Genomic DNA, 27,477 nt, shown 5'->3' on the forward strand with positions numbered 1-27,477 from the left:
TCATATCCTGAGTAGTACATTGGTTTAACAGCAAAGCTAGATCTTCTCAGTATGCACTGCAAGAAGATGTTTAAAATGGATTTCAGTTTTTCATTTTCTCTGCCATGTATGTTGATGATCCTGATCATTATTACTGGTAAGTCAAACTTTATTTTATAAATTAGCATGATGCCTAGATGAATGGAAATGGTGCTTTTGCACAGACACTTATCCCCTTTTTTAAAAGGTGTCAACAAATTTCAGCAAAATCTTAGTGTCATCTTCATCAAAGCATAAAAAGGGGTAATTAAGTCTATTTTTTTTGAACTACATTTATCATGTTTTTTTTGCTTACTGCATTTATAATAAAAATAAAACTGTTTGAAGGGCTTTGTACATAATACAGTGGGTAAAACGGGAAGTTAAACACCAATAATTCTTAGGCTTCCTTCTCTTTTCTTAACCCTTGAGTAAATGATTCAATATGCTGAGAAAAATCATCCCAAATCACTTAGGTCAGTTGTATATAGTTTTGAAAATAAATAAATAAAAAGATTTTATCATACTGATTTTTTAAAAATGTGAAATACCAGATTCATTTCTATGTTCATTCATTATTCCAGAATCGGTGAATATATTAAAAAGAATATTACAAATTCAGATGTATATGTGCTGGTCATGTCCTTATTTATATTTTTATTTAATAATGTAAGTTATTTCTCTTACTAGTTTATTATAAGTATGTTAGTGTAGAACTGTGAACAAACATTTCCTAATTTTTGAAGCCACTGAATCAACCAATATAATTATATACACCTGTATTCATTATAAATGATAATATAAGATGTATTTAATTACACAAATAAACAGAGAAATAATATATTTCAAATTTTAAATATTTACTTAAGAGTGTTATATAGGTTGTAATTTTAGTTTAGTAACACATTAGCAAGCATTCTCATTTAAATCTGAGATCTGTGAAATCATCTGCTTTAATTTATTCAAGTTTTCTGATAGATAGATAGATGATAGATAGATAGATAGATAGATAGATAGATAGATAGATAATATAGATAAATAAATATAGAACATGATTTACTCTCAGCTACGATCACATCAAATTGAGCTTTATAAGTAAACCAACCAGGTAATTATAGCATTTGTGAGGTTCCTTAAACAGTTATCTGCTGTTTCCCTGGACTTTGATGAGGTAAACATGTGAGCTAAGAAAAGCAATATGAAGACACTTTAAATCTGTTTCAAAAATAATAAGGCTATGCTCTTTTATATTAGCAATCACAATGATACTTATTTTCTCCACTGCCAATTTGTATGATATAAAGACAGATAAACTAATTGTTGTTTTTTAGCAAGCTTAAGCCTTCAGGATATCCTTGACTATTTGGGATTATCCTTTGATGTTGATAGCTTTAACCTAGCATGATTTTAACTATATAATTTGACTTTAGTTTTGATGTCTATTTGTTTTGTAATGATTGTAGAACCCAAGCAGCAGACAAGATGTTTTAATGGAATACTTCAGCTAAGTAAATAACTAATACTTTAAATCAGTTGGTTGCTAATAGAATAGAATAGAATAGATTTTTTTATTGGCCAAGTGTGATTGGACACACAAGGAATTTGTCTTGGTGCATATGCTCTCAGTATACATAAAAGAAAAGATACCTTCATCAAGGTGCTACACTTACAACACTTAATGATAGTCATAGGGTACAAATAAGCAATCATCTATTGGTTGCTAATATAGTAGCTGATTGAAAGATGTTGAGATATTACGTGTTAGTTTGATTCACCGACAACATTTGCTTAAGAATTAGATTAAAATAGATTATGTGTATATTTCATTAATGAAATTTGTGTGTGTGTGTGTGTTATATGAATTGTGAAGTGAAAAATGAGGATTTTGAGTTTTAGAGAATCAAGAGGCGAAGGCATTAATAAATACTAACTTATCAGAAAATACTATTTCATATTTATTGTACCACTCGAAGCAAATTTAAAAAAAGATTGGATACCTGATTTGTATGTGTGTGTGTTAATGTTGTAAGAAATGTTATTTAATTTATAATTTGATTGTGTCCAACTTCAGTCTTGTTTTGGTTTTAAATTATAATGGCAGCTGAATCACAGAAAGAAATATTATATTTAAGAATGTCAATTTGATGATAAACTATACTCCTAAAGATGAAGTCTGCCATCTCATCAGGAACTTTGAGTCTATCAAGCATGAGTACCATTTTTTAATTTATTTTATGAAATGTGTTTGCCATCTCGATTTGAAGTGAATCTGGGTGGTTTACAATATTAAAAGCGATAAAACTTTACAAGATAAATATTTCTAAGAACAATAAAAATACAATTAGAATCCAAAATAAAGAATTGCATAAAAGATGGGAGAGAGCAGGAGAAGGGGAGTTGGGAACTTCTCTTAAACCATCAACCACCCCCAGTGATACTCCCCTGTTGGTGCCCCGAGACAGTTGGTAGAGCCAGGTTTTCAAACCCTTATGTTTGAAGGGTGGGAGCCAATCTTACCTCATGGGCCAAGATGTTGCATGGCAAAGAAGGCTCTTCTCCTGCACCCAGCCAAAATTCCCCAACAGGCTCACAGCATGCCCCCTCTGTCAGCATGGGTGGGGTCAATCCATTGTGTGAGATGGGTTTTCAAGCAACCTGGATTCATGTGATGCAGGGCTTTAAAAGTAATAATCAGTGGTGTAACATGGGCCACCCTAGGGGCCCCAAGAACAGCCTGTCCCACCGCACTCTGCACCAGTTGTAGCTTCCAAACGCTCATCAAGGCTAAGCCCATGTAGAATGCATTGCTGTAGTCCAAATGTGAGAATGGGAAATGATCAGGGCTTGAGTGAAAAAAATCTCTGTTCTAAAAATGAGCAGATGAAACAAAATGGTGATATATGAGAACCAATTTGGTGTAGTGGTTAAAGTACCAAGCTAGAAAACAGTAGACCATAAGTTCAAATCCCATGGTATTTTAGCCATAAAAGCCAGTTGGGTGATTTTGGGCCAGTCTTTCTCAATCCAACCCACTTCACAGGATTTTGTTATAGGGAAGACTATAGGAAGAGGAAGGTGTGTTGGATATGTTTGCCGCTTTGAGTTATTTATAAAAATAATAAAGGTACAAACAAATAAACAAACAAATAAAATGTAAACATAAATTATGTTAGGACTGAATTAATATTATATTATTGTCTATGGTTATTAGATTAATCTTTTTTGTAAGTTTTTTCTTTAATCATGACATTATTTTAATCATTATAACATTTATAGTATATTCACTATTTTTTATGTTGATGATGTAGATTTTTTTCTTGCATTTCATTTTCATTCCTAAATGCAATACCACTCCTTCAATCAGTCAATTAATATACTCGTCTCTATGCCAAGGTTTTCTCTGTTTTACCATTATAAAGCCAGATACGTATGACATCCACTATACCAGAATAGTTCAATAATGAATGGGTTTTGTTTTGTTTTTATTATAGGCAAGACTTGTGCTGCCAATAATTTAACCACTCAGAATAATTTCTCAGAAACACAAGTATCACAATATAATCAATCAGGAAAAGGAGACATAAACTGTGTGCACTCCTGCGACAAAGTAATATGTTTGAAGGATGATGAAAGAAAGTGCCTTGGAAATGAGACATCCTTCCTTTGCGTATGTGGTAAGTATTTTGATGTTGGAGTCAACAATGACAAAATATAAGAACTTCATTGCAATTCCTAATACATTATATGTATTGATAGCTTAAACTTGTTTATTTCAGTTAAGCAGCTAATCTTAAACCATGATCTGCAGTTAAATGAATCTGAATTTAACACAGTGGAGCCTAAAGGCTATAGCACAGAAAACATATTTTGTATTCAACTGGCATTCATCATCACCTCAGGTGGCACATTATTATGATCAGCAATCACAACTTTGACTATTTTTATGTTAATCTACCAGATACCATATAGACCCGTGATGGCGAACCTATGACACACATGCTGGAAGTGGCACGCAGAGCCCTCTCTGCTGGCATGCGCGCCATCACCCCATGTCAGATCTCTGTGGCGTTTCTTTCATGAACTTATGTTTCCCTGCAAACGATGAAACAGAAGCTCATGAAAGAAAAAGATCTTACCTCTTGCCGTGCTGCTGGAGTTGGGTTGCCCCACCTCCCACCAGCCAGCTGGTCTTTGGGTCTCTGCTGTGCACATTCGTGCATATCTGTGCATGCTCATGTTCACATATGTCCATGTATGCACACATTTGCACGCACATACATACACCTTTCAGTTTGGGCATGCCTGCGTGCACAGTTTAGGCACTCGGTATCTTCTCCATCACTGATATAGACATACTAAATAATGACTGGAGTGTATTATTGACATTTCACATTATTGGTTTTACCATGAACCTAAAATAATTTGGATTGAAATTAAAAGTATATAGCTCATCCTAGAAAAATTACGGGAGTTTGTCATCCTAGCCATTGACTAACAAGGAACAGAAATGTTTTAGTCATTTCACATTACAACAAAAAAGATTCACCTGACAGTGAGATGGAGGGCAAAGACCATAAATAAATGAATAAAATGAATGAATGAATGAATAAATAAATAAATAAATAAATAAAATAAATTTTGCACAAATGAACAGATTTGGAACAATGAAAATGCTCTTTACTCACGCTGTATTTATGAGCACACTATTTCTCTTCCAACTTTCTAGATGCATAGGTCCAGCCCTCGATTATTAAAAATGACAATGCTTCTTTCTTTAATTCAAGTGTCACCCACCCACCCACCCCCCAGAAATGCAGTGTTCTTTCTCTAACCACACATTTGTATTTTTCAATGTTTTCTGTTCTTATTTTTTATTTTGTGCAGGAATAGGAATCGAACAATAGGCCCATCTTATTTACTAAACAAAACAAACCCGGTGCAAGAGCATTTTTTGTCAAAAGTATTCCTCTGACAAGCGAGACAAAGAAATATTTGAACAAATTCATCAGGCATCCTGGGAAACAGGCTGTGAAAAGAGAGCTTTTTATTCAAAGCACCTTCTCTTCTGTTTCTGCTTACTGTACTTAGTTCCGATTGTTAAAAATCCCCTTGTCATTCCTTTGATTATTATATTTGAATGATGGAGTTCATTTACTATATCTCCCTAATCTTGGCAAGAATATTTTTATCCATTTGTTTTATAAATGTTTTATATACATTTCTTCATAATGTTGCCTTCATGCATCCTGAACCCATATCGATGCAGTTCAGTTCATCATGGATTTCCTTCTGTCACGGCACAATTTCTGCCCTGTACACAATCCAGTATGTCTCACTAATAAATGGTTGATGGAAGAGTTAGGGGGATTCGTCCAGCTCTCCTTGGCCACTTCATGTTGCTACAGTCACAGACCCTTCTGTGTAGTTGCTGGCCATTGCCTTCTATGCTCATTTGGGTACAGATGAGCTGGGATATCTGGCTTCTGAACCGTCCACCTACAATATGTAATGCTTCCCCAGGCTTCTTATATACATAGATTTAGTGCTGTTTTGAGAAAGTGAGCTGGGCAAAAATCAGTTTAAACCAGGAAAGGCAGCCGGGCTCTATCACGAATGAGTGCTTTAGTTTTTGTATTACTTCTGTTGACAAGGTGTTTCCTGTGGCCATGCTTTTACTGTATTTATTACTTTGCTGGCGTGTGTGTTTTTTGTGCCAATTTAACCTGCTACTTCCAAATGCTGCAGGAAAGGTCATTTGCTAGCAGCCCTGCCATTCTCTGGCAATCAAGAATAGAATTCACTCATTATTGATCTTTCCCTTCTGCTTGTTCTACCATGCTCTACCTTTATGTCTGTTGATTCTATTGACAGTCACAGACATGAAGGAAGCAGGGAGGAACACCCAGAGGCCTCTCACAAGACTTCCTCCTTGTCTTTGACTTGTTAGTCAGGCTATTTCTGAACATCGGTCTATTACTTTTTTTTTTTTAAGAACTGCTAACTTGTGTCCAAAAATATCCTGGCTGACAAGTCAAAGATGCAGAGGACAGATGCACGGTGAAGTAGGAGGAATATCACACATTCTTCAGTTTTCTCAATAGTGTCATCCTTGTAACACTCAGTACTCCACAAAAGTGGCCAGGGGAAAGCATAAAAGCTAATTTCCACATGTCTTTCATTCCCCATCTCCTTTCAAATCTTTTTCAGTAAGTCATTGTGCTTGTTTTCACTTGGAGGCAACATTGGTCACCTAATTTAAAAATTAATGAAATGGTGTTTAGGAGCCATAGTGCTGTGGCTACAAGTGAGTCAGAATGAGATGGGAAATTCTCATCAACTGAAAACTGCTGATATCACAGATAAAAGAAAATGCTGAAGAATTATTCTGAATTTGGTAGAGCTGAAGAAACCCAATGACTAGGGTAATGTTCAGTGTAGAGGGAACCTTATTACCCTTCTCTTCAGTGTTAATATATGAGCTTTGGCCAGTTCAAGAATGTCATGGATATAATTTTAGGAATAAGTGTTCTTTAAAAAACTCTATTCCATTTTGTATATTTTGCCATTTGGCACAGGTTCAACTACCACTAATTTAATATTAATTCATAATTAATTCATAATTAATTCATAATGATAATTAATTAATAATTAAGCCCCTGTAACAACATTGCCAAAAAGACATTAAGAGTTGTTAACCTAATCTTGTGTAGCTTCTTCTCTGGTAATATTGTACTGCTAACTAGAACATACAAAACATTTGCTAGACCAATTCTCGAATACAGTTCATCTGTCTGGAACCTGCACTGCATATCGGACATTAATACAATTGAGCAAATCCGGAGATATTTCACGAGAAGCGTCCTCCATTCTTCTACTCATAACATAATACCTTATGTCACCAGGCTTGAAATTTTGGGCTTAGATAACTTAGAACTACGCCACCTTCAGTCTGATCTAAGCATAGTACATAAAATTATCCGCTACAATGTCCTACCTGTCAATGACTACTTCAGCTTCAACCACAACAATACACTAGCACACAATAGATACAAACTTAAGGTAAACTCGATTACAGAAAATACGATTTCAACAACAGAGTGATCAATGCCTGGAATGGACTACCTGACTCTGTGGTTTCTTCCCCAAATCCCCAAAACTTTAACCTTAGAATGTCTACTGTTGACCTAACCCATTCCTAAGAGGTCTATAAGGGGCATGCATAAGCGCACCAACGTGCCTACCGTCCCTGTCATAATGTCCCCATTTATTCATATCCATTTCATGTATTCATAATCATATTTATACTTATATCTGTTATCTTATACATGCTTGGCAAAATAAAATAATAAATAAATAAATAAATAAAATATAAAGGCAATTGGAATTTGAATTGTCATCCCGAAACAGCATGTGATATTGTGCATGTAGCAGTCCTGATTGATCTTGTTATTCAAAGACCACGCAGCTCATTAAATGAGGACATTAAATGTGTAGCCACAACTTCTGACTTCCTGCCAGCTTCCCCATTGAATTTGCTTGTGGAAAGACAGCAGATACATAGGAAATTGCAATTACATGACCACAGTTTGCTGCAATGTTGCAGTTGTGAGTGGTGACTGCAGAGACATTGTGATAGCTGAAAATCTGAAGATTGGTCATGTAGCACATAACTTTGAAAGTTGCTGAACATAACCCAGGGGCTCCCTTTACTATACCTTCATTGTAGTGTCATTTCACCTTTAACTAAATACTATGTTATATTTGGAAATATTGTATTATCACGTGATTTATTTTATAAAGTTGTTAGACTTCATTTTTTTCCTGAATAACTTGTGTAGAAAGAAATATTTTTTACAGGCTATTATTTCCAGGAGGCACAGAATAGGAAAAAAAAATTTTTCCCCAGGAAAATAGGAAAAATCTATGGAGATATACCAAGTAGTATGTGCAATTATATTTTTTCTAACTAAAGAGGTTGATAGATGTTTTGTGAAAAGCATAGTAATTTGGTGTTGAAATGATTTTGAATAAAGAGATATACCACACATCAGGAAGTATACCACATGTTAGCAAGGCACTGTACACCTTTTAGATATAAAAATGAAATGTGATAAGGTTTTTTTGGAATGTAAGCTTCTTATTTGTAAAACTACCCAGGGCAAAGTTCTGATATATTTTCCTATGGACACTAAATCAGACTGATTTTTACTTATTTTATTATTTTATAATTTCTATATTTGACACAACATTATTGCCATAACCTATTGAATTCTTGTCTCCCCTCTGATTGTTGATATCCCACCATTTAGATCTGCTTCCAACTGTTCACATTCATTGTCTCCCTAATGGAAAAATCAGCCTGTTGTGTGAAATAGGTGGCCAGTTCAATGACAATGTTCATTGGACTCTGAATGGAAACCCTATAAGTGATGGCTGTATCAAGGAAAATGGCACTAAAATTATTTTGGAAAAAGGTAAACGTGGCAAGTACGTTTGCCAAAGAGGAAATCACTGTAAGAGTTCTCCTGTTGAAATGACATGTGATAGCGGTAAGTTATATTTTATCTAACTTGTCTTATTGAAGTTCAAAATATTATATGAATAAATATACAGATAAGCAGAGTGTACTCCCTTATGTATCCTTCATTTAATCTGGCCAGAGAAAATTGTTTATTTCTATCTAATCATTTTCTCTTCTCTCCTCGTCATTAGCGTGAGACTACAGCTCTTGTTTAGGTAGTGTATTTGATAAGGCAAACTCCTTCCTTTTTCTCATATTTTAATCTTCCTGATAATTTTTGCAAATACCATTTCAGTGAAAACATCAAGCAGCACAAGTGATGAAGGGGTAGCACTTGTGATCAATGGGGAACAATTGCTCCCCATCGAGAAAAATATATATATATGTATATACACAATTATATTCAATGCTGATGCAAAGCATAATCACATCTTTAAGATGTGATTATGCAAGAGTGATGATCTAATATCACCACCAGCAATCTTTACCCAACCTGGCTTTTCTAAACTCCAAAACCTCTAGCATGAAGTTCCGATGAAGTTAATCCTTTATTCTAAACTTGACACTGAATCTGGCTACTGCAGTTTCTGCATCTATATTTCTTTTTTTGAGTCCTAGTTTGGATGTAAGAAAAAAGGGAATCAAAGAGAGAAAGAAATAGAGGCTACACCAATGGTCTGATGTGGATATGAGCATAGTAGTTTGATTAGGTGTTATGATCCTCAAATGCATGGAAACACCAGGGATCTGTATTCAGGGTTATGCACACGCTTTGCATATGGAAGGTCTCAGGTTCAATCTTTAAGAACTTCACAAAAAGCTGAAGGAAAAAGATATAAGACAGGAACTGAAGTCAACTGATGTAGATTAAGGAGGCCAACTAGATCAAAGGGCTTGTTTAGTATAAAACAGCTTACTGTATTCTTATATCAGAATACATATTCCAAAACCAGAAAATTAGGATAGTTGAAAAGATGATAATTATGTATAATTCAGACAAAATAATTTGCTTTTATTGGTATATTCTAGATAATACTATTTAAAGAAATTAAATAGTTAACAATGTCCATGCTCCTCCCCACCAAATGCCCCCCTCTAGATATAGCTTGCAAATTCACTGATTGTTTTGAAACTCAAGTTGAAACTCAAACAACTATATCAGAAGATAAAATAGCTGACTTCTGGCGGTACTTCTGATGCTATCGGAGGCGAAGACCACAAGCTCCGCAGCCCTGCTCCAAGCTGTCCCCTTCAGAGGGCTACAAAAGGAGCCATAGTAAAGGGGGCACCTTGCAGGTTGTGGAGAGACACATCTCTCCTTCCTGACTTGGAAAATCCCCTCCCCATCTGAAGACGAGGAGCAGCGGCAGTCAACATGGCTGCCATGAAACTGGGAAAAGTCTAAATATTTAAGACAGTGCACAAGCGAAGAGACGGGAATGGTATGTGAACTGGGTGATAGAATATCTTGTTAAAATTTTACCCCAAGAAAATCTACGGGGGGATATATATCTAGAAATATTTGTTGAAAACCGGAAAGAGGAGAATTCAAGAGAGAGGGGATTTTTTTAAAAAAACCATGTTTCTCCAAAAATAAGACTCTGTCTTATATTTTTTTGAACCCTGAAATAAGCGCTTGGCCTTATTGCCACATACTCAAAAGCCTGATTGGGCTTATTATCAGGGGATGTCTTATTTTGGGGAAACAGGGTATATAGAAAATTGGACTCTCGTAGTAAAAAGATGTGGTATCGAGAAGGCATTTTAAAATGCTGGCACTATGAACTTAAAAAAATAATACTCTTTTTATTGAAATTATAATTTAAAATAATTAAAATCAGATTTGCCAATAACACATTGTGAAGCAGAGAGTATCATCTGCTAACGGCTGGGAAAATATGCAAGCTGGGAATAACCAGCTGAAGGACTGAAAATATTTACTGGATTACATGTATCTACTCTAAGACCACTGGAGATTTGAATATTAATTAAGAACTTTAAGTAAAAGGCTCCTGAATGTTATGTTATATGATTGAACATATAAAAGTGACTTGAGGAGGCTTGAACAACCCCCTGGTTTATTTAAATAGATTTTGTAATGTATTTTGAACTTTGAGAGGGAATTTTGGGCGGGAAAATTGCACGTTGCTGATTGGTTGAAGCCTCAACCAAAAGAGTATTTAAAGAGGGGTTTTTGCCGGTTGTCCTTGCTGGGGTCACAATAAACTAAAGAGCTGTTGTCACTCACTGGTCTCCTGCCTCTTCATTGCCCGAACATAACATTGGCGACGAAGGTGGGATGTTGAGGCAGTGAGATCGTTAAAGAGCTGAAGGAACCAGGAATTCGCGAACCCAGCCAGTTCTCAAAGGCGGAAAATAGCGATGTCCAGCTACATGCCGCCAGCGCCATTTGACCCAGCAAAGGAGAAATGGGGGTCGTACATGGCTCGCTTCGAGTGTTTCCTCGAAGCAAATGAACTACAGGGAGTCTCGGATAATCGGAAGCGAGCGTACTTCCTGAGCCACTGCAGTCCAGAGGTCTTCGATACAGTGGAGTCACTTTCAGAGCCAACGCCGGTACAATCGGTACCGTGGCAAACACTACAAACAACACTTCGAGCGCACTACACACCGGTACCCTCAAAGTTCGTCCAACGGTTCGAGTTGAGGCAACGGGTACAGCGAGAGGGCGAATCGATAAGCGTGTACATGGCCGTGTTGAGGAAAGCTGCAAACCACTGTGAGTACAGAGATTTGGAGGATTCCTTACCTGAACAACTCATTTGTGGAGTCAGGGACATCAGACTACAAAGGCGGCTGCTGTCTAAAAGCAACCTGACTTTAGCGATAGCCCTGGACGAAGCCAGAGTTCACGAGATGTCCACCAAGGCGGCGGAGACCTTGCAAAAGCCAAACGCGCAGGGTGCCGGGACAAAGACTACACCGGTCCACAGCGAGGAAGTCCAGGCCGAATCGGAAGGTGAGGAAGAGGAAGAGGTGTTCCACACCGGGAGGCTGGAGAGAGGTGACCGGGACGAATGTGTGAGTTGTGGGGGCCAACACCAACGGCAAAACTGCAGATTCAAGGACGCGGTTTGTCAGTGGTGTGAAAAAAAAGGACACATAGCTCGAGCCTGCCGAGCCCCCCACCCTTCCCGCCAAAAATTCAAACCGACCAATCAGAGCGTGGGAGCAGCGAAGCGGCCCGGGATTGGTCCAGTTAAAAAGGGCGCGAAGTTAAACCAGACCACTGTGAGAGTGGGTGTTGTGTCTTGCCCGCCCTCAGAGCAGCCGGGGCCTTCTTACCTGCTCCCGAACACTGAGGAATGTATGCCTCCCGGCCCAAGTCCTGGCTCCATGCCCACACAAACTGCAGAAGAAGGAGCATCTCCTTCCCCCAGCCCTGACTCCATGCCCAGGCAAACGGAGCAGCTAGACCCCTCCCCCTCCTCCACAGCAGGTGAGCCTGAGGAGGGTTTACTCCCAACAACAGCTGATTGGAGTGACCCTCGCATCAGAAGATTGGAGAGGCGGAGGCAACAGAAGGAAGGGAGGGGCAGGCCTTAATGAGTGCTGAGTCATGGAGCCACACCCCATGGCCTATATAAAGGATCTACTTTCTGGCAGTCTCTGAGTCAGGCAAAAGTCGAACTTATCTTGCTGAAGTCACTTACTGGTCTCCTGCCTGCTCTGAGGACTTTGCTAGGACTTTGGGCAGAGCTGCAGAGGCACACCTGATTCGGATTTCCCTGACCCAGCCATCAGCGGAGGAGTGGGACACGACAGTGGGCCACGCATCGACACGACTAGAGAAGAAAATATTTACCCAAGTCTACATTGAAGGGGTGCAGTGCCAAATGGAAGTAGACACTGGGTCGTCAATCACAATTATGTCCTGGGACACCATCGTGAGAGACTTGCCAGCCATCATAAGCGTCAGCTACAAACCCAGAAGCTGAGAGTGCAAGACTACCAAGGGAATCGGATCCCTGTTCGAGGAGTCACATCCGTCCAAGTCAAATATGGACAATTCAAAAAGACCCTGCCAATCACCATAGTAAACGGAACTCTACCGAGCTTGCTAGGGCTGGACTGGTTCCGAGCTTTGGGCATGGGAGTGACCGGGGTCCACAGGAACGACGTCATCCTCAAAGACGAACTACTGAAGGAGTTCGAGGACGTTTTCAAGGATTGCCTGGGCAAGTACGTGGGGACCCCTATTTCTTTCAACCTTGACCCCCAAGTCGTCCCCATCCGGTTAAAGGCTAGGAGGGTTCCATTCACCCTAAAGCCCAAAACTGAACAAGAATTAGACAAGCTAGTAAGCCAGGGAATACTAGTCCCCATCGATCATGCAAAATGGGAGACACCCATAGTAACCCCAGTCAAACCGGATGGATCGGTATTCCCCGTTCCAGTGGTGCAACATTTGCTGCACTCATTAGGGCAAGGGCAGGTCTTCGCCAAACTCGATTTGGCCCAAGCCTACCAGTAGCTACCAGTAGATAGCAGCACAGCTGAGGCGCAGACAATTGTCACACACCGCGGGGCTTTCAAATGTACGCGACTCCAGTTCGGAGTTAGCGTGGCCCCAGGGCTCTTCCAGAACCTAATGGAGCGATTATTACAGGGCCTACCAGGAGTGGTACCATACTTCGACGATGTATTGGTATCAGCTGAAAACTTAGAGGAACTCGGGGTAAAACTAAGGAAGGTATTGGGCATTTTTAGGTCTGCTGGGCTTAAAGTTAAGCTCAACAAATGCCACATTGGGGTGAAATCTGTAGAATTCCTAGGATACCGAATAGACAGGGAAGGGATCCACCCCACGGAGAGCAAGGTACGGGCCATTAGAAAGGCCCCAGCCCCCAAAAATAAAACAGAATTACAGGCATTCTTGGGGCTTGTTAATTTCTATGTGGTATTCTTAAAGAATAAAGCAACAGTAGCCGAACCGCTACATAAGTTGCTAGCAAAGAAAGCTGTGTGGTCCTGGGGCAGAGAAGATGCTAGGGCATTTGAGGGGGTAAAAAACCTTTTGTCCAGCGATAGCCTCCTCATCCAGTACAATGGCACGTTGCCACTAGTACTAGTTTGCGATGCTTCACCATATGGGGTGGGGGCTGTGCTCAGCCATAGGTTACTGAATGGAACAGAAGCCCCCATAGCGTATTATTCCCAGACAATGTCCTCTGCGGAAAGGAACTACAGCCAGCTAGATAGGGAGGCATTGGCCATAGTCTCCGGGGTTAAGAAATTCCACGAATACTTGTTCGGGCGAGATTTCGAGATAGTCACGGACCACAGACCACTTCTAGGACTCTTAGCGGGTGACCGCCCAACACCCGTGGCACTTTCTCCCAGGCTGACCCGATGGACTATTTTCCTAGCATACTCCTACAAATTGCTCCACCGCCCAGGAAAAGACTTAGGGCATGCGGACGCTCTGAGCAGATGCCCTTTACCAGAGACAATTGAAGACCCAACCCCGGGGACACCCGTCTTGCTAATTGACTCTTTGGAGTCTGGCCCAGTCACATCCAAGCAAGTGGCTAGGGCATCTTACGGGACATTACAATACGGACTGTAATCAGTTGGGTGCAAAGGGGTTGGCCCGCTGCGCCGGGCGAGCGTTTCAAAGACTTTGTGAAAAAACAAGCAGAACTGTCGGTTCAAGGGGGGTGTCTGTTATGGGGGGATAGGGTGGTTATCCCAGAAAAATTGCGCGAAAATGTGTTGGAACTGTTGCATGTGGGCCACCCAGGGATTGTGAGGATGAAGAGTTTAGCGAGGAGTTATGTATGGTGGCCCCTAATGGATAAGGACATCAGCGACAGGGTAGGGAAATGCCAATCCTGCCAAGAGTTGAGGTCGCTACCCCCTACAGCCCCAGTTAGAGAGTGGGAGAAACCCCAGGGGCCATGGTCCAGGATTCACATAGATTTTGCGGGGCCATTCCATGGGCAGACCTTTTTAATTATCGTAGATGCCTACTCAAAATGGTTAGAAATCATCCTCATGAGAAGCACAACGGCCGAAGCAGTAATCACAGTCCTAAGGCATCTATTCGTAACACACGGCCTGCCCGACACCCTAGTTTCTGACAACGGCCCGCAATTCACGGCAAACCAGTTTGAGGGGTATTTAGCGGGAGAGAGGGCATCAGACATGTCCTCTCGGCGCCTTTCCACCCGGCGACGAACGGACTTGCAGAACGTTTCGTTCGGAGCACCAAGGAAGCGCTATCTAGGATAAGTCCAGGCGACTGGCAAACGAAAATAGACACTTTCCTGGCTGTCCAACATAGGACCCCTTGTGTAACAACTGGCCGCAGCCCAGTGGAACTCTTAATGGGCAGGAAACTCAGGTGCCCACTAGACCGACTAAACCCAACTTATACCCCAGACGGGTACAAGGGTATTCAAGGAAAAACCAGGGAAATGACAGTGGGTGACCCAGTATGGGCACACAACTATAGCGAGGGCCCAACATGGTTAAAGGGGGAAATTCTGGGCATAACCGGACCCAAATCATACATAGTAGACATGGAGGACGGCCGGGTATGGAAACGCCACATAGACCAGTTAAGAAAACGTATACCAAACAAACTAGAAACCAAACAACCAGGCCCTGACTACCAATTGTTTGAATCTGCAGCTGACTCAAACCCGAGGCGAGCAGAGGACTTATCTGATTCCGATGAAGTCCAGTGATGCCAACCGGTTCCTCCTGAAGGCAACAGGGGCGACTCAGACAATAATCCAGGGCCGGACGGCCTAGAGGAAGAGCTGGGAGGAACAAACAGTCCCTCCGACCAGCTCGACTCTCTCCCAGAGAATGAACTGCGCAGGTCAGAAAGAGTTAGGAGACGCCCTGTCTACCTGCGTGACTATGTAGAGAAATAGCATGCAAATATTATGTAAATAGAGGTACAAAGTGTTCTGGGAGGGAAGGAGTGTAATGTATTTTGAACTTTGAGAGGGAATTTTGGGCGGGAAAATTGCACGTTGCTGATTGGTTGAAGCCTCAACCAAAAGAGTATTTAAAGAGGGGGTTTTGCCGGTTGTCCTTGCTGGGGTCACAATAAACTAAAGAGCTGTTGTCACTCACTGGTCTCCTGCCTCTTCATTGCCCGAACATAACAGATTTGACTGATTATTTATGAGATATTAAAAAGTGTGATTTGTGTAAACTCAGTTTTGAATGAATGATTCCTGGACTACTGGCTAAAAGTGGGACCTATTAAACAAAATAAGATGCAACACAAGGCACAAGCAAGTGGAATTTTAAATGAAATGGAGCTGATGTTTCAAAGCATTAAGACCTTATATAGGAACAACATAAGGTGATGGTGAAATTATTTGATGGCATAGATCAAAAACTGTAAAGTACTATACAAGGGACAATGAGCAAAGACCAGGAAAATCAGGAAAGAAAAGACCCACCAGAAGGAATGGAGGGGAAAGCAGAACTGAGAAACCAGTGAAAAGAAGACAACAAGGAGGAGATATCATCAACATTAATAATGATTGAGGAATTCAAACAGGAGGAAAATATTTTAAAAGATTTAAAAAGGGAATGGAGAAACAAGAAAGATATCTGGGAAAAGGAGGTAGGGGTTAGAACAGATAGCTTTAAACTATACATTGGGGAAGAGTAGAGGGGAGAGAAAAAGTTATATTGCATAGTCAGAAGGCAGATCTATAAGCAGATGGAGTAAAAGACTTAAGAGAAGAATATGGGAGGCAAGTCAAAAAAATGAGACTTAAAGTACTGATGCGGGCAAGAGATGATGGATAGAAAAAAGAAAGAAAAAAATCCTCCATACATATATTTTAACAAAAACATGTGTATTAATATTAGAACTATGTAGACTGGATAATTATTTTGTATGTAGTGTGACAGACATTAGGATATTTTAATATCAATAGATATGAAGACCGAAATATGGGAATTATGAATAAGAATTATTCATAATTAGAAAATTAGAGATTGAACGATGGTATTATTAAATATGCATAAAATATTATGATTAGCAGTGAAATGATAAACTTAAACAAGGGGTGATTAGATAATGAAATAATATACTTCAATGTAAAGGTGTATTAATAGAATCACATGGACTGGATAATTGGAAAGAACAGGAATAGATTTACTCTTTGTGTTTAAATGATTGTGATTGGTACTAGAAGTGTACATTGAAACACTGAATAATGAAAGAATGAAGGATGAAACTTTAATATAAATAGATGTGAAGAGCTAAACAAGGGAAATATGAATAACAAAACAGGTGAAAGATGGAAAATAGAAAAGAAGCGTCTTTGAATATTATGGCAACATGGAAAAAAAGTTAAAATAGAAATAATAGTATATATATATAAATATAACAAGATATATGTGATAAGAGGGATGTTTAGAATTTGAAGGGTGGTAGTATTAGCTATGTTTAAACAATATGAAACAATGAAAATAAAATGTAATAACTATGAGTAATAATATTATGTCTATTAAAATGTATGATACCCAGGTATCACACTATTCCCATATTGATATGTATAAATAATATAAAATGAAAAACTTATAAAAAGAAAGAAATAAAATAAAAGAGCTGGCTGTTAATGCAAATACACAAACAAAGTGAGTCTGGAGTGGTCTAAAGGTTAAGGTAGTGGGCTAGAAACTGGGAATCTATGAGTTCTAGTTCTGCCTTAGGCATCAAAGCCTGCTGAGTGACTTTAGGCCATTCGCACTGTCCCAGCCCAACCTGTGGTTGTTGTAGTATAGAAAATAGGAAGAAAAAGGACTATTATTCATGTTCACAATCTTGAGTTATGTGTAAAAATAGTAAAGATGGATAAAAATAAAATAAATAAACTATATTTGATAGTACAGTTACATTATTCAGTGTTACCTTAACATCATTTCTGTGTTCAGATTGATCTGTATTTGAATTAACATTGACTGATTCCTATAGTTGCTGTATCATTATTGCAAGGTGCAAAATAGCATATAGAATTATCTCTGAGGGGATTGTGCAGCTGTTACTGAATCATATATATCAAAGCAACACCTATTTGCAGATAGAATATAATGAATTGGAAATTTTTATTGGCCGAGTGTGATTGGACACAAAAGAATTTGTCTTGATGCATATGCTCTCAGTGTATATAAAAGAAAACATACGTTCATCAAGAATCATAAGGTATAACACTTAATGATAGTCATAGGGCACAAATAAGTAATCAAGAAACAATCAATATCAATATAAATCGTAAGGATACAAGCAACAAAGTTACAGCCATATAGTAATAAGTGGAAGGAGATGGGTGATGGGAATGATGAGAAGATTAATAGTAGTGCAGACTTAATAAATAGTTTGACAGTGTTGAGGGAATTATTTGTTTAGCAGAGTGATGGCATTCGGGGAAAAAACTGCTCTTGTATCTAGTTGTTCTGGTGTGCAGTGCTCTATAACGTCGTTTTGAGGGTAGGAGTTGAAACAGTTTATGTCCAGGATGTGAGGGGTCTGTAAATATTTTTACAGACCTCTTTTTGATTCGTGCAGTATACAGGTCCTCAATGGAAGGCAGGTTGGTAGCAATTGTTTTTTCTGCCGTTCTAATTATCCTCAGAAGTCTGTGGCTGTCTTGTTGGGTTGCAGAAACAAAGCAGACAATTATAGAGGTGCAGATGACAGACTCAATAATTTCTCTGTAAAACTTTATCAGCAGTTCCTTGGGCAGCTTGAACTTTCTGAATTGGCGCAGAAAGAACATTCTTTGTTGTCCTTTTTTGATGATGTTTTTGATGTTAGCTGTCCATTTTAGATCTTGCGATATGGTAAAACTTAGAAATTTGAAGGTCTTTACTGTTGATACTGTGTTGTCTAGTATTGTAAGAGGTGGAAGTATGTAAGGCTTTCTCCTAAAGTTTACCACCATTTCTATGGTTTTGAATGTGTTCAGTTCCAGATTGTTCTGGTCGCACCATAAGGCTAGTTGTTCAACCTCCCATCTGTATGCGGATTCATCATTGTCTCGAATGAGATCAATCACTGTTGTGTCATCTGTGAACTTCAATAGTTTAACAGATGGATCATTAGAGATGCAGTCATTGGTATACAGAGAGAAGAGAAGTGGGGAGAGCACACAGCCTTGGGGGCCCTGTGCTAATTTTACAGGTATCTGATGTGATTCTGCTTAGCTTCACCTGCTGCTTCCTGTTTGTTAGAAAGCTTATGATCCACTTAAAAGTGTGTTCAGGTACCTGTAGCTGGTTTAGCATAGTTAGAAGAGTGTCTGGAATGATGGTATTGAATGTTGAACGAAAGTCTACAAAGAGGACTCTTGCGTAGGTCTTTGGAGATTCAAGATGTTGTAGGATGTAGTGCAGAGCCATATTAACAGCATCATCCGTTGATCTATTTGCTCGGTATGCAAATTGCAAGGGGTCTAACAGCGGATCCGTGATGGTTTTCAAGTGGGACAGCACTAGCCTTTCAAAGGTTTTCATGACTACGGATGTTAGAGCAACAGGTCTGTAGTCATTCAGTTCCTTGATGGTGGGCTTCTTTGGCACTGGGATGATAGTAGAGCATTTGAAGCAAGAAGGAACATAGCACATCTCTAGCAATTTATTGAAGATTCAGGTAAAGATATTTTCAAGAGTTTTCCACATGTTTGCTGGTTCATTTGTTGAGAACTGATTCTTTAGCTTTTCAGAGTAGCTTCTTTTTGCTTCCTTTTACAGATAGTAACTCTGATAGCATACTGAGAGAGATGAATCCAAACAATTAAGGGGATCAATAAATTAATAATAACAACTTGATGCTTAATTGTTTAAATTATTAAACTTTTATTAGTTTTTTTAATAGGATGTAAACATTAAAGTAGAAAATATTTTGTTTAACTATGCTTAAGGTTTCTGCAATTCTAATATTGGCAGATATTTTATAAAAATAGCATGTTCAAGTCAAGGAAATTGTATTGCCTTGAGCATTCAACTGAGTGCTATTGAGCTGAGGGTATTCTCTCACACTATGATCGTGACAATTTTGTGATTCAAAGATCTGGAGTACAGCATATCAGCCTACCAAAGAAATAGCCTGCCCTAATGCATAGAAGCATAGATACAGACATATTCTTCCTACTGTTAATCTTAGAAGACAAAGTTTTTATCATGACTGCATGTTTCCACTAGCCTTCCTCTCTCTCAGGTCCCAGTGGATTGCCTTGACAGAGGAGTGACAGATCATTTCTACCTGGTTGCTTGCCAAGAGTTTCTTCTTCAAATTAAGAAGTTTCCTTTTCCTCCCTTCTTAATGAACCAGAAGTGACACTAAGATTATATTCACAAACCAACTGACTCGTAGTTACCTTAGCCATGATTTTCTCAATCCAATTATTATAGATTCACACGACATACTGAAATGGTTTTAGACAGCATCCTAAATTGGAAAATTGGTGAGAAAGCAGGGGTTCTGTGAGCTGTAGAAAGAGAGCCTAATCGGGCCTTTGCGTCTAAGTCAGTAGAAGGTACTGATGCAAGATTTTCTAACCTGCAAGTAGCAGCTTCTGTGGAAAAAAAAAATACTCCAAACTGCTGCAGAAAAGGAAATTGTTATAGTCTTTCCATGTACAGAAGATTGTAATTTTAGTAATGCTAAAATTACTATAAATTACTGCAAATAGAAAGCGAAAGAAAGAAAGAAAAACCTATAAAAGCACAACTCTTATAAATAAAATAAAATTAGTCCTATGGATTAAGCATATATACTAGAATATGCAATCCAAATTTCTTAAAAAATGATGCAGGTAGATTTTAAGCAGTTCAATGTTTACTCAGCTATATAAAAAAAAATATTTGTTTATTTAATGTGTTTACTGTCTGACTCAACATCTTTGGGTGGCTCACAAATACAAACCATTAAAAAAGTGCAGTAAGATACACAAATAAAGAATAAATGATAGCAAAGAGGAGAGAAACCAGATAGGAATGGAATCTTCCTCCACCTCCCCCCCAAGATCCATACTTCAAGTCAGAATAAAATTGAGAAGGACTGGGATCACTTCCAGATAATTAAAATCTGGAGCATGGCAACTACAAAAGCAGTATTCATTTCAATCATTTCCTATTTGGTTTCCAAACAATTCACATGTAATACAAAAACAAAGTCTAGAAAAAGCAGTGAGTTTCTGGAGTAAAATTAATATGTGAAATAAAAGGAAATGCTATAACACATGGTTATATTATATCAAATATATATTTGTTGCCTGTTCTTTCACAGTTATATAGATTTTTGTTTAATTTATTTAAATTTAATTTAATAAAAACTTGTTTTGAATAGCATCTATTTCAGAGGAAATTGGTAGATTTGACTACATTGTCAGTCCTCTCTTTTTCTGAATAAGTATTTTACAGTCCAGAATTCCCTTTGTAAGACTAATAAAAAACTTGGTCTGTGTATATTAATTCATACATTTTATTCCGGCTTCTAGTTGTTAAATCATGACCCAAAGTCCTTCTTTCACCACCCAGAGTCCCTCTTTGAGGGAGATGGTCAGTTCAGAAATGTGAAAAATAAAATAAAATAATAAACAAATAAGTTGACCTCAGCATTGTGGAATTTGACATAACAGTAACAGAGTTGGAAGGGACCTTGGAGGTCATCCATTCCAACCCCCTGCTCATGCAGGAGACCTGTACTAGGGATTCGAACCGCTGAATTGCTGACCTTTCTGATCAACAGGCTCAGTGGCTAAGAATAAATAAAAAAACCCCATGAATAGATACGTAGCACTAATTTTACTTAAGGCATAAGAGACATATGCTTTGTGAATCTTTTTCATTTTATAATGTTTTGGTGTATATATTTAATCATTAAAAAAATACAACTCTGCCTTTTTTAGTGTCAAGATGCATCTGACATCAGCTCTAGTTCTGATGGGGTTTAATGTTTACAAAACTAGGACTGATTTCTTCTACTTTGTCAACTGCTGAAGGCCTTCTCTTTCTTTCTACCAGGGGATCTGCTGCAGCATCCACTCTTCCTGTATGTCCTAACAGCCTGTGGAGGTGGAGCGGTTTTGCTAGCTGTCACAGCCTCATTGATCACATGTTGCTGCATGAAAACCAAGCACAACTTTGTTCGGGTCCCTGTGGGTGAGTAATGCTTTCTCTCTCTTTTTTAAATTATTATTTTATTGATTTTCTATTAAATACATTTCTTAATGCTTGATAAACATTGTATTGTCTGGGTGTTTAATTTACTTAACAATAAAAATTACATTCTTAGTCTCCACCCCTTTTTCCCAGCCATTGGTAAAATAAATTCCATGTTTGACAATATTCTACATCCTCTTTCTGTTTAATTTTCAATGTCAATCTATCCATTTCTCCAAAATCTAGTATCTTCTTAACTATTTCTTCATCTTGCGGTATATCTTCATTTTTCCAATATTGTGAGAAAATAATAGTCACTGCTGTTAAGACATGTAATATTAAATACATCCTTTTCTTATCAAGTTTTTCTGATATGATACCAGAGGTGGGTTTCAGCAGGTTCTGACCAGTTCTGGAGAACCAGTAGCGGAAATTTTGAGTAGTTCGGAGAACCGGTAGTAAAAACTCTGACTGGCCCTGCCCACATCTATTCTCTGCCTCCTGAGTCCCAGCTGATTGGAGGAAATGAGGATTTTGTAGTAACCTTCCCCTGGAGTGGGGAGGGAATGGAGATGTTACAGTATCCTTCCCCTGGAGTGGGGAGGGAATGGAGACTTTACAGTATCCTTCCCTTGCCATGCCCATGCCATGCCCACCAAACCACACCCACAGAACTGGTAATAAAAATTTGAAACCCACCACTGTATTATACCTAATAAAAACAGTTCAGGTTTAAAATTTGTATGTTTCCCTATCATCTTTTCTAACCACCTGTGCATCTTTGTCCAAACTTTTTTGCTTTGACAGAAGTCCAGTAATGCTTTTTCTCGTCGGTGTAGTGTCTCATAATGCAGTCTTACTTGTATGCTTACTTGAAAACAAGTATTTAAACAAAATCATGACGCAAATCAGAAAAAAAATATTAGAGGGAAAGTGTTTTTTCCATTTATATTTATTATTAAGAACTTCCTTTAGGCGAATTGGCAAATAATTAGAAGATATTTTTGTGGAAGACATCTCCATCTTTGGATAATACTGCTAAACTCAGGTTGTTTACCTTCTCAGGCCACTTGCCAAGCTGAGTATTGTGAGCAGAGCATTCTCCACAGCATTCACCAGAGCAGGGGTCTCCAACCTTGGCAACTTTAAGCCTGGAGGACTTCAACTCCCAGAATACTGGGATACAATTCTGGGAGTTGAAGTCCTCCAGGCTTAAAGTTGCCAAGGTTGGAGACCCCTGCACCAGAGCATGACCTTCACCAAAGCAGTTGTCAAATAGTCTGAAAGAGATTCCAGGCTGTGAAATCTCAGTGTGCCCTTGTTTCCCAAAGTTGCCCAGACTGGAAGACCCATGGCAGCACATGTTAAGTGGTTTTTGACTGGCAATCACAGAATGGTGGTTAAAGTCATTCATTGTTGATGGTTCTTAGTTAGCTTTGTAGAACAAGCATTCTTGTCCAAAAACATTTCAGGACCATTTGCTAAAAATAAAGGAAAAAAAAATCTTCTCAGCTCTCTTCTATAGGTAGCATAATGCTATGGGGAAGCATAGATAGGCTCTCAAACAGAGTGAAGTGTAAGAGCGGGGGTGTCAAACTCGCAGCGCCATGTTATCATCATGTGATGTATTGTGACTTTTTCCCCCTTTGCTAAACTGGAGGTGGTCGTGGCTGGCCTGTGATGATCTGGCTTGTGGGCCATGAGTTTGACACCCCTGTATAAGGATACGGTCACACTCTTTTACTCTTAGAAGCAGAGACAATTTTGCTTCACAAAACAGTTCCTGGGGATATTCATTTGAATCTTCATCAGCTCAAAGCTTCACTAAACCCTAATATGTAAGATATATACGTATATCTTGATGCTGTAAACCGCAAGAATTGCCTTGCAGAGAGATGGGCGGCAAACAAATGAAATAAATAAATAAGACAACATTATGACAGTCATAAAGCCCATTAGGGCTTCTTTTCAGATAAGAAGGGTATAGGACTGAAGCATATTTCTGTTCCACATTAAGAATGAAAGAACACACATGAATTGGAGCTTTCAGATTCTGACTGTGCTTTTCTACAGAAGACGAAAAGGATGAGGGCATAACCATGTCTGCCATTTCTAGTGAAAGACCAAATCCTCCTCCTAATGGAGACCATTGTGAAGTTACAGAGGTCCTTGTGGATAGTACCCCCAATACTAGTAAGTACAGAGACATGACTATTGTTATTATACAACAGAAAGTAAATGTATCTGTGTTGTTCTACAAGCTGTTTTCCCTACTGTCTACTTTGGCATAGAGATGAACCATGGTAATACAACTCTTTCCAGTATCCTTTGAATGGGGTGAAATCCAGCAGGTTCTGACAGATTCTGGAGAACCGATAGTGGAAATTTTGAGTAGTTCGGAGAACCAGCAAATACCACCTCTGGCTGGCCCAAGGAGTGGGATGGGAATGGAGATTTTGCAATATCCTTCCCCCAGGAGTGGGGTGGGAATGGAGATTTTTCAGTATCCTTCCCCTTCCATGCCCACCACGCCATGCCATACCATGCCATGCCATGCCACGCCCACCAAACCACACCAAGCCCACCAAGCCACGCCCACAGAACCAGTAGTAAAAAAATTTGGATTTCACCTCTGCCTTTGAAGTATTTATATGCAAGTGCAATAAGAAATCTTGGAACAGTTTCTGTGTAGTGATTGTTCTATATGTACATGTATTGTTTTAAGCAATTGTTTATATAAAACAAACTTGTAAAATGGGTCTTGTGTCCCAGAATTCCTTGTTAAATGCTTACTCACAACATCAGGAGCAGTAAAACTGATACAGATTTTCCTTCTAATAACAACACTTATATCCTATGATTTCCTGAAGACTTCCTCAAATAAATGGAGCTTAACTAATCCATAAACAGCTTCACAAGAAATAAGCAGGTTTTAAATTCAAGAATTCAGTTCTCATAAGCAAGACAACATGAAGATTTGATTAAAGATTTAAGCAAATGTACATAATACTAAATTATATAATTAATGAATTTTCCTGACATTCTTTTAAAGGTGCACAAATCTGTGAAACTTTCAAACCGGACCATAAGGAGGATCCAAATCCTTCGGTGGGACCTGAGGTGAAATCAGAATGCAGAAGAGAGGAGAAAGTGGGGACAGAAACAGAGTTCCACGAGGACACGATTGACAATGCAGCTCAGGAAGTTATAGACGACTGTTTTCCTGATCCTATTGATGCTTGATGCAATGTGCTCCTTTCCCCTTCTCCAGGTCTGGGGAACTGGGGCTTCTTCATTCCAAGCTTTCTCAGAATAGTATAATGTCCTTTATAAATTACTTACCTGCTAATAGCATAAGCCTACAAACCATTTGTGATTAAACATGTCTATTTACTTCTGTGCTAAGTGTTTACATGAACCCAAACTGGTTCTTGAACCATAAAATCCAGGGGTTAGCAGCAGGCTCCTTAAGCTACACAGGATGTTCTCAAACTGCCTATGACATTTTGGGTCTTCTGCACCTTCTTTCAACAGCAGACCATACACAAATGTTTGGGATCCAGAAATTTGTCTCAGCCCATAATTTTCAAGAGCCATCTGAATTATGAACAAAAACCCTTTCACCACATTTTTATAATGCTGAGAGTGAGGATTCTAACCATATATTTCTCTTGGACATTTGAAGAGAATTACGCAAAAGTATTTTTCTATACATACTCTAGCTCTTAATGTGTGACTAACAGGTAGAGAATAACAGAGCAATTACCTCACCACCATTTTTGCATATGATGTTATCATCTTAAATCTACTGTTTTTCAGCAATATTTTTATAATTTTTCTCATCTTTATTCAAGATGTGATTTGTGTTTATTTTAAAAATAAAGACTAGGTATCTTTTGAGTTTATCTGTCTTGTGACTCTTGTTGAATGTGAGAAATGTTTATAGAAAGGTGTCCTACTGTAGAACTTTGTGAACAAGTTTATATAAGAAGATAAGACTTCTAGTTACAGTAGTTACCGGTACAAACAGCTTTAAGGACCAGTGCTTCATGCTTCTAAAACCATCCTCCATTTTCTGAAGGACAAAACCAAGAGAATTGATTGCCCCCCTATTGTCTTGTATATCTTATGTAAATGTCAGATCAACCACTATGGGAACTATGATGCTGAACATGCTTGGCTATTGGTCTAAATCAGCAACAATTTTATCCTGACCTTGCCATAAGAAAAAAAAAAGCTTTTATTTTTTTAAATGACATAGGCCTTAATTTCATGAGAAACTTAAACTAAGGCTTAAAGTTCTTCCTTTCAGGGAACAAAAAATTTCCAACTGCTTAGTCTACTATAAAACAATAAATACAGTTTGCAGGAGTGTATGCTATAGTGAGAATTGGCTGTAGGTGTATCCAGTGCACTTAAAAAAAGAAAACAAGCAAACAATTTGGTGATGACAAATACAACTTTGGCATCTATTATAACCACCATTGTACTCTGAAAGATTTTAAGAATAATAAACAAGAGGTAGAGATAAAGCTGTTTTTTCCCCTTCCACTTTATTGCCATCCAACCAGGGGTGAAATGCTACTGGTTCGCACTGGATCGGGCAAACCGGTAATAATAAAAGCTACCAGTTCAGGCAAACTGGTAGTAAAAAAATGCTATCAGTTTGTCCAAACTGATATTTCCAATGATCAGCTGTGCCGCGTGATTTATATTTACTAGAAAGAAGAAAATCCTGCTTTCTAGAGAATCTAAATTGCACGGCACAGCTGTTCCCTCCCTCGCTGTCCTACTTACCTTCTTAAGCCTCCTTTTTCCATGTGAAGTGCACAGCATGCTTTTGGCGTGCACTGTGCATGCATTTGCTGTGGACCGCACATGCATTTGGCATGCACCACACATGCGCACATATGCAGCATGCATTTGGTGCACACCACGCATGCGCGAGCAGCAAATTGGTGACAAACCACGGAGGATTTCACCACTGCATCCAACCCTTGTTAGGGGCTAGACGTTTATGCTTTTTCTTTTCAGAGAAACATGGTATATAAACATGGCATATAATAATGGTCACCTTGATTGCAAAGTTTATTGTACCACTTGCATATAGTTGCAGGATTTTCTTTTTCATCTTCCTAAAGGCTTTAAGTTAGATTTGGCCAGGCAGATTGGGGATTATACAATTAAGAGTAGCAATCAGGAAAAAGTAACTATATCAAAATGAAAATACTCTGGTGATAGGTATTTTTAGAGAAGCCTCTTGGACAATAATATAGACACTTCCTGCTTTTTGAATGAGGAGCATTTTTACTACACCAAAGAAGATGCAAAGAAAACCCAGGCATGAGGTAGCTTTGTATATTCCGTTGAATAGCTAGAGCTTGCCACTTTGCTTAATTTTTTTTCACTTTATATTGCAATAATACAATGTCTGAAAAATCATTCTCCTGTAATGCTTTGAGCTGTATTCACACTGTGGTGATTTTTTAATGATGCTGTCCTTCACTAATAAAGAGGTTGTTTTATATACCTAGACCGAGGAGTTGGATTCTTTGTATTAACTGCTTATTCTTCAACATTGGCTAAAATTTTTACCTTGGGCAGCATATTCAGCAATCTTGGCATTTTTCTAAACCAGGAGTCACCAGCAATCCAAAGCTGGTTCTCTTGCCAGTCTAATTTTACTATTCCATTTCCCAGAGAAGAGAAGAATTAACCCTGAGAATTATGTATAAACAACAGTCCTATTCATACTTATTCCCTGTTATTGTATGTGT

General features: G+C 38.6%; 1 protein-coding gene across 1 annotated transcript; it reads left to right on the forward strand.

Moving 5' to 3' along the window:
- LOC131199507 (uncharacterized) lies at positions 1–27,179 on the forward strand. Its single transcript, XM_058185332.1, has 6 exons — positions 1–136; positions 3,510–3,692; positions 8,328–8,567; positions 21,563–21,700; positions 23,774–23,893; positions 24,753–27,179. Exons 1-6 carry the CDS (start codon positions 52–54, stop codon positions 24,941–24,943), a joined length of 957 nt encoding a protein of 318 aa, XP_058041315.1. The 5' UTR covers positions 1–51; the 3' UTR covers positions 24,944–27,179.
- The last annotated feature ends 298 nt before the right edge of the window (positions 27,180–27,477 follow it).

This window comes from Ahaetulla prasina, chromosome 5 (assembly GCF_028640845.1).
Source record: "Ahaetulla prasina isolate Xishuangbanna chromosome 5, ASM2864084v1, whole genome shotgun sequence".
Taxonomy (NCBI): Eukaryota; Metazoa; Chordata; class Lepidosauria; order Squamata; family Colubridae; genus Ahaetulla; species Ahaetulla prasina.

Excerpts from the sequence above, each read along its gene's own strand:
- LOC131199507 (XM_058185332.1), top strand. The coding sequence starts at position 52 with ATGCACTGCAAGAAGATGTTTAAAATGGATTTCAGTTTTTCATTTTCT. Across the intron at positions 3,693-8,327 it reads ATCCTTCCTTTGCGTATGTG|ATCTGCTTCCAACTGTTCAC; the intron begins GTAAGTATTTTG and ends CCCACCATTTAG. Across the intron at positions 21,701-23,773 it reads CTTTGTTCGGGTCCCTGTGG|AAGACGAAAAGGATGAGGGC; the intron begins GTGAGTAATGCT and ends GCTTTTCTACAG.